This window comes from Candoia aspera, chromosome 6 (genome assembly GCF_035149785.1).
Source record: "Candoia aspera isolate rCanAsp1 chromosome 6, rCanAsp1.hap2, whole genome shotgun sequence".
NCBI lineage: Eukaryota > Metazoa > Chordata > Lepidosauria > Squamata > Boidae > Candoia > Candoia aspera.
The window spans coordinates 71,350,423-71,358,709 of NC_086158.1; the positions used below are offsets into that span (position 1 = coordinate 71,350,423).

Sequence of the window (8,287 nt, forward strand, 5' to 3'; positions counted from 1 at the left end):
AGCAAGAGTAAGAAATCTTTAGTCTCTAGGCCACGCTATAACTTCCTGCCCTGGTTGAGGGCATAAGGGGATATGGCTTATCAAATTGGTAGGGCTGAAATTTATGTAACTGTCTGTGTTGGGCGGGGGGATAAGATGCAACTTTTTAAATGTAAAGCAAGTACTTCAGTGAATATGATCAAATATTAACTATGGTACTTTAGCTGTAATATTGCATTCATCTCTGGGTCATGAAAAATGAAAATGAGGCAGAAAGGTTTATTAAAGTCAGGGATGGATGAGATTATTCTCATCTAATCAATATCATAAGGTATATATTATTCTCACTCTCCTTCTTCCACCGTATCTCACTATTGTAGCTTTCAGGTCTATGAGTAATTGAAGTTCTTAGGAGATGCATCACAGAAGCCTTTCTGGATTAGAGCATGTTGCAAACTACTTTGACTACAAATTGCCGTTCCATCCTATTTCGGTTGATTAATGTCTAGATAGATGAATGTATTGCTTGGGTCATTGTAAATGTAAGGCTGAGCAAAGATGCCAGTTTTATATGTGCCCTTCCACATGTATTTGCGTTCATATTTATTACATTTCATTTGTCAATTATATTTAGCTTCCGCTGACTTCAGAATAAAGAGGAAAGATAGAGGATGGATGGGAAATACACTCCATAATCTATTAATTTTTTAAAGAACTGAATAAATCTGTAGAATAATTAAGTCAGAAAAAAAGTTTTAGGTAAACTGGTGATTTAAGGCAAAGAATGGAAGAAATGGATGAGAAAAAGTGCAATTAGGACCATAAAGGAATAGAAATGTTAAAGTAGTATAAATGCTAGTTTAAAAAATGTTACTTTTTTAAAAAAAATACACTTTTTAGAGAAACGATGATAGCTGTATCAGATAACAGTATTCTTTTCCTCGTAATTGCTTATTTTTCCAGAAGGTGGCACTGGAAACCTTTTTAGTTTGGGATAAGAGAGAGAGAGAGAGAGAGAGTTGGGGTTTAAGCTTTTTTTTGTTGGAAACTTAATACATTCCTATTAGTCTTTAAAAGTGCCACCTTCATTATTCTTTGTATTTGCCATTTTGAAGAAATCATAAAGATAATCACACCATGCAATAAAATATATCCTGGTATTAAATTCTTAAAATATATCTACCAAAAGACAGAAAGGCATTATACTCCCATCAGTTCCAGACACCTTATATTTGTTAACATAAGGTCTGCTGAAATCCAGTGAAGCAAAAGTTGAAGGCTTCTTAAGGAGATGAGTTTATGGCAGGAATAGAGAACCTGGAGATCTTTAGGGTTGGGCTCCAGACCCTGCACACCAAATTACTGGCCATGCTGTCAGTGGCTGATGATAATTGCAGTCTAACAATATTGGGAGTGCCACAGGTTTGTCACTCCCAATTCGTAGAATGACATACATGTCCTCAGCATATCCTCCCACCCCCCATTAAGTATGCAAAAAAGAGTTGCCTTCTAGTATTAAAACAAAAAAAGCAGGGTTAGCCAGGTTACAACTCAATTGCTTGGTTTATCTAAGTAGGGTATATTTCAACACATTAATAAAAATCATTGGCTACAGACCAGTATATAATTATTGGGTGAACTCTGTTGGTTCTTGGCAAAGGTGGGACGGCACAGGATTGGATATAATGCATAATACTCCAGTGTTAAAGCAGGTCTATTTGTAACTTAGCCAACTGGTCCTGCCTTTCAGAATGAGATCTGGCTATGTTTCAAAATAATGCCATAATCTACTGCAGAATTATGCACCCTGAAGTTTCACTGAAGTAAGTAGAGATCAAGGGTCTATGCTGTATAGTAAAAAATTGTGGCATTGTGCTTCACCCATTTCAAGATTCTGTGGAAATAGTACTATCTGAGAAAGTACCAGTCCTGCTCTGATAATTGGTTAGAAACTTTTGTTAATATTCACTCCTTCCATTATATTCTATAGAATATGTCTCTGATCTCTTTCTGGGTTTAGGATACTGTCATGCCTATCAAATCCTGGAAACACAGCCAAAGCCTGTTGTACCACAGAGGAATGAAAGAGGCCACAATGGCAAACACACAGTTTACTGGAATTACTTGGCTTAGCTACTAAGACAAAACAGCTCATGCACTTGCACTGGTATTTTGTTTTTCTGAAAAATTGCTATCATTCAAAAAAAAAGCTAATGGGGCAAAATGTTCAAATATAGGAGGAAACAATGAACTCTTCAGACCATGATATAAGCATCCTTCTACAGAGAGCATCCTTAAAGGAACAGTCTCTCTTTCATTGTCATGCGGCTACATTAACCTTGAGACAAGAGAGTGCTTTGTCCAAATGTGGATTCTGCCTTTTGGATTGCCATCTCACATTCTTGCTCTGTTGCAATACAAATAAAGGAAGACTAGATAGATGGAACTCTGTCAAGATCATCTGAGCACCATTCATCTGATTAGAAAGGAATTTCCCTTCAGGTTATGCACCAAAGATCAGATAAATGAATTGTGCATAGGGTTTTCCCAGGATAGATGAGTAAGTCTGGAAACTCTAGTGTTTTTGTTTAGGGGCTGTTTTTCTCCCAGCCAAGACTAACTAGCGGCTTTTTAAAAACTCTCTTTCCTTATTTCCCCTCCCAACATAACTCACCTGAGTTGAATAAAGCAGTATCATTTATGGCTAACTTGCTCTGTAGTAAGCCATTTTTCTGCTTAAGTGTCTACAGTTGAGTGTACGCTTCATTCTGGATTTCTCTGATCCAGATCAAACACCACAAGCAATATACTGCACTGGCTGTCTGTAACAGTAATACAAATCAGCGTATTACAAATACAAATCACCATTATAATTGGCCGACTATGGTTTATGGTCTGGTGTATTTGTACTATCAACAGATAGTAGCTAAAACAAACTGTCTTATGTGAATTAAATCAGAATTAGGCATTAGCTAAGATCACTGAAAGCTACACACTCAGGTATAACGAGTGGATTTTATACATGTCAAAAAACAAAACAAAACATCTGTCTCAAAGCTGCCTTGAGTTGGAATTTATGTTTCCAAAACGGAGGAAAAGGAGTCAGAAAGTTCTTTAGGCAACTGAATGGTGCCTCTGCACTTGACAGAAACTATATTGCATTGTTCCCATATTGTTTTAAGGTAACAACTGAGTGTGAAAATGTAGCTTGAACACTGGTTGCATTAATCCCCAATGCCTCTTCTTTCATTTTTAATACCATCATATTCTTGCAATTCAGAATCTTGTACCCTACTTTATGGAGCTGGCGTAAGAAACATAATACCTCAGTACAGGTTTTGAGGCCATAGGAAATAATTCCTTAATAAAGGGAAGTCTGTCATTTTAAGTTGCACTCAAGGAAGCCTGAATTAATGTAGTTCTTTCATCCTTCCATTGAAACTGATTTTTCTGAACACCAACGTTTGTTGCAGAGTTATCCTTTTATTTATTTACAAATATGTCTACTGATCAGTAGGAAAAGATAAAGGGATCTATGGAAAAAAATATGGATTTTTCTTATGGTGGAAATAACACCGAAAACAAATCAATTCACCCAGTTCCACCTCCTTCCATAAAACAGACAGTTGTGTGAACCAGGCTAATTTTCAACCTCTCTCCTTCCCCGAATGCCTCTATTATTGGACTAGGCTGTCCAGTAATTCAGCCAAAAATATATGGGGTGATCTTGAGGCAATCCTCTCTGCCAGGGTCCCCTCTCTCATTTGTGATGATCAAATCCGGAAGAGAAGCAGCTACCGATGCCCCTGAAGTTCTTTGAGAAAGAAGTAATATAGAATTATGACATCTCCTACCTTATTTATCAAGTAATAAATTACCATTTCTAGTTGGGAAATGGGAGGGAGGGAAAGAAAATCCCAGGCTCTGACACTCCTACAGCAAGGGCTCCACATAACTTCAAATAGTTTATATGTGGAGGGAAGGGGAAGGGGCTGGTGCAGTTGGTAGGAAGGTTGAGCTAAATAAACTTCAGGATGAGGAGGTGCAGAGAAAAGCTATGTAAAACCATTTCCTTCCTCTGGGCCAAAGGAAGTCACTGCTGTTCTCCACGTGTGTACACATACACACACACAGGCTCCTGCTGTCTCGAACTTGGCACCTCTTTAAAGGCAAGGCAGCCAGGAAGGTGGAAGCTAATCATGGTTCAGTTTGATAAACTCATAAGCAAGCAAGAGGCGAGGGGGCATATCCACAAGTGTGGATGTGAAGAAAATTGGCCCCAGCCAAATCTCCTCTGCGCCAGGCCGGGCAGCTATTTACAGTTCCGATGGCCTTTTGAAGCCGCCCTCCATAAAGCTGGGCAATCCGGCTCGGTAAAGGATGTGACGGGGCCTGTAAATCGCTTACCACAGAGCGACCTGAGCCCTCGGCAGACACGTTGGAGCCAGCCCCGGCCGGCCTTTGGAAAATGTGTGAACAGCCTCTTTTGTCGTGGGGGTGGGGGCGATGATAATTAGACGGCGTTATCTGCCCTTTGATGTTTGTTTACACCAGCGGCGCTGGGCTCGGGGCCGCGGCTCATAAGGGAAGGGACGCGGGCGGCCGCGCCCAGCGTGGAGAGCCAGCCCGAAGCCGGCGCGCCATGACCAAGGCTCCCTTCTCAGTGGAATGGCTTTCCCAGAGCAGCAGGCACGCCCGGAGCAGGCCAGAAGCCAAAGAGGCCGCCCCGTCCGAGGGCGGCCAGGCCCAGCAGGGCAATTCACCGGCCAGGGAGAAGAGCCCGAGTGAGGGCAAGCTGGTCCCCGGTGCGCAGGAGCCGCCTCCGGGGCCTCTCCCTCCGCTCCAGAAGAACAGGTCTCCCACGCCTTCCTCGTCCACAGGTACGGCAGGTTTCCCGCTGAACTCCGTGTCACGGCGTCGCAGACAAGGATCGGGCTGCAACGGGGAAGGAGGCCCGGGGAGGGACCGTCGGCGGCACTGGGAGCCTCAGACGGAGGGGGCGCAGGGCTGGCTCAGACTGGGCCCCGGTGTGTAGTGTTTTGAATCAGGCGGTAGACCGAGAATGCGATGCAGCGAGCGGCGGTTGGGTGCTCCCACTCAGCCGTAGGGGAGACCGCTGCCATTCCTCCCAGGACGATGGGATTCCAGTCCAGAGTACGGGGGAGCCCCAAGTTGGAGCCGCCCGGATGGCCAAGTGGAACAGTCGTGTTTTAAGCAGCAAAGAGAGGCGAGCGATGTGCTCCAGCCTTCGAGCCTTGCCTCCCTCCAGAGAGGGCGGGCGAGCGAGCGAGCGAGCCTGCTCTCTCGCTGCTGCTTTGCGTAGCGGCTGAGGGCCTGTATCAGAGCAAATCACTGGCCTCTCCTTCGGAATTTCTGCTAGCTGCTTCCCTATCTGTAGAAGGAAAACCGAGTAAATTGCGTTGCCTGGTCTTGTGCTTATTTGAACTAATAAAACCTCACCGAGCTCAGGGGAATTTCCTCCCAAGGACGCTTACTACAGCGCAGCCTAAGTGGGAGAGGAACGAAACTGGCGGCTGGGAGTCTCTTTGAGCTTTCAGAGATAGGACTGGGCAAGGTTAAGACTGCTTTTTTTAAAAAAATGTATTCCTACAGTTCACCTTAAAGGAAGTAGTTTCATTTACTCCCCATCTCAAGATAATTGTTAATAAACCTGAATAAGTTCTAAATTTGTGAGAGGAAGTTGGGCATACTCGGGAGACACACCACAGCTGTTGAACTTTACGTATCCATTTTACTCAGTATGTAAAAGTTTCTGACATGCGCTTCCTCGGTCAGGTGCGCTCCAGATTCGCGGGCCTATAACTTCCATTGTTCTTGATCAAACATCGTCATTGGCTGTGCTGGCTGGGGATGAAGGGTTGCAACCCAACCCATCTGGGCGATAGACTGGGGAACCCAGCCACTTCCTCTAGAGGAAGGAAAAACTGCAAGCGTTTGCCCCTCTAACCCGGAGCCTTGCCTATTTTTCTTGCGGAACCATTAGCTGCTTCCAAAAGGGCGTGGAGCACTACGGAGTGCGGGTCCGACGGCGAAGGAAGCTTCTCCGAGTGCCAGACTCCAGAGGACGGCGGAGGCCGAAACGCGAATAGCCGCCGTTTGCGCACCGCTTTCAGTTTGGAACAGATCAGCACCCTGGAGAGTTCCTTTAAGCGTCACAAGTACTTGGGAGCAGCGGAAAGGCGCAAACTGGCCAGCAAAATGCAACTCTCTGAAGTACAGGTAATTTTATTGCGCTAATCTACTGTAATTTCATTTACAGAAAGGGATATTCATTCTTCACTACAATCATTCCCAATCTGGTGACCTCCCAATGTATTACTCAAGCGCCGCCTAGTTTGTCTTCAGCTATGATGGCTAAGAATTCCAGGCAGGCTTTGTTAACTTTGTGCATCTGGCGGGTACCAAGTTTTACAATATCTCATAAGAGTATTCATTCCAAATCTTGATCAGGTGATGCCATTATATATCCAACACTGGATGCCACCATTTGTTCTTCACTCTGTTGAAATACAAAGGGAGAAGAATGAGACTCTCCATGTGCGTTAATAAAGGATACTGATTCATCCACTTCTCTTTCTTTCTTCTCTTTCTACAGATCAAGACATGGTTCCAGAACCGTCGGATGAAGCTGAAACGTCAGCTGCAGGAGATGAGGCCAGAGCCCTCCTTCCATGGCGTACCATTTTATGGCCACCTCCCTTTTGGACCTCAAAGTGGTCCCTTGTCCTATGTTTATTCACCACACCAACAGACTTTCAGTAGGAGGGAATCTTCTGCTATTCCTTCTGGCATTCCTTTCCCTCCAATGCCACCTCCCAGCCTGGATCCCAGAAACACCTCTGGAGGACAGCCAGGTGCTATCTGGCCAATGCCTATTCCCTACTTTGTGGGATACCAAGACCCAAGAACAGTGTTCATGACTCTCTGAAGGACTTTGATGATCCATAACACAATCAATTTGCACTAAAATTTGTTCATCAAGTGATTATCAAGAGCTATAGAAATCTTTGGTCCTGGACATACATGCTGTGAAGAGCTTTTGCACAGAGACATTTACATATTGGGTGAGTGGGGAAATGATACTAATGTAAATACAATGCATGCAGTATTGCTAATAGATTCAACAAGATCTTTTTGGATTTGGATTGTCATGCAAATAAGGACTTGATCTGGAAGAATACAGACAATTCCAAGATGTCTCTCCTGGTCTAACATAAATTTGGACATGTCATATTTAGCTGAAGCTGGAGGAAACTGACCTTAAACTGGATTTCTGAAATTAGCTTATGCCTGATAAGGAGTTCAAAAATCTTTTGTTGTGCGAGTTGTGCAAAAGCACATCACAGATAAGTTACAAGCCATGTGTTTTTAACACTGCAAAGGCAATCCAGAATCAAGCGATATTCTGCCAAAAAAAAAGTTTGGCCTTTATTCACACCCAACAACAAATCTTCTGTGTTGGGAAGCAATATATTCATTATGCTATGTTATTCATAGGTTCTCTCCACCTTTTTAATTCTCCATTAGAGCTACTGGCATGATACAAAGCTTGATTTATTGTTGGGTATTGTTAACTTGGGGTTCATTGTTGAGATGCTGAAAATAGCTAAGAATACATGAAACTGACACATACTGAGTCAGATCATTGGAGTCTCTACGCAATCATTTTGCCCCTGGCTGGCAGCATCTTCAAGTTTTGAGGCATTAACTAGTCCAGCCCACTGTGGAAATGCTGCAGTTTGAATCTGGGCTCTTCTGTATGCAGCATATGGGCTCAATGAACTACATTTCCTCCTAAGGACCTGAATGGGAACCACTTGTGATTGTAGATACGCATGCATCAGGTGGCATGGAGAGAGAGCTATAAACATAACAGTTGCTTTGTGCTTTAAGTGTTCAGCCCTATGCATGTTTAAGGTAATCCTTGCTACAGCTGTATGTCCTAGGTCAGAGCTGTGGTAAAGCAGAATTGAGTTAGCTGAAGCTGAGATCAATCAGTTTTACATACTCTCCAAAGTGATATTTGGGTGCCTGATAACTCATAATATCCAAGTGGCTGGTAAACTTGGGAGAAATCCTATCTGGATAGCAAGACAAATCCTATTAAAGATGCCCTCACTTTCTTCTTTCCTGAGTTACTCCAAGCTAGAGAATCAGTTCCCACAAGAACTGTATCCAGTTCCTCTTTCTCCTTTCAGAAAAGGAGTCAAGTTGTTCCTTTTTCACCAGGTCTTCCAAATTAAACTAGTTCATGGAGGTTTAAATCGTTTTTATTCAATTTGGTTTT

The 8,287-nt window shown here is 43.2% G+C and overlaps 1 protein-coding gene across 1 annotated transcript; it reads left to right on the forward strand.

Moving 5' to 3' along the window:
• Nucleotides 1-4,621: 4,621 nt before the first annotated feature.
• Nucleotides 4,622-6,928, forward strand: VENTX (VENT homeobox). The gene is made up of 4 exons (XM_063306576.1): nucleotides 4,622-4,859; nucleotides 4,903-5,298; nucleotides 5,984-6,219; nucleotides 6,596-6,928. The coding sequence occupies exons 1-4, from the start codon at nucleotides 4,622-4,624 to the stop codon at nucleotides 6,926-6,928; spliced, it is 1,203 nt and encodes a 400-aa protein (XP_063162646.1).
• Nucleotides 6,929-8,287: the final 1,359 nt, after the last annotated feature.

Bases quoted from the DNA above. Each gene is read 5' to 3' on its own strand.
- VENTX (XM_063306576.1), top strand. From the start codon at position 4,622: ATGACCAAGGCTCCCTTCTCAGTGGAATGGCTTTCCCAGAGCAGCAGG. The intron at 4,860-4,902 runs GTACGGCAGGTT...ACGGCGTCGCAG, and splicing joins CACGCCTTCCTCGTCCACAG to ACAAGGATCGGGCTGCAACG. The intron at 6,220-6,595 runs GTAATTTTATTG...CTCTTTCTACAG, and splicing joins TGCAACTCTCTGAAGTACAG to ATCAAGACATGGTTCCAGAA.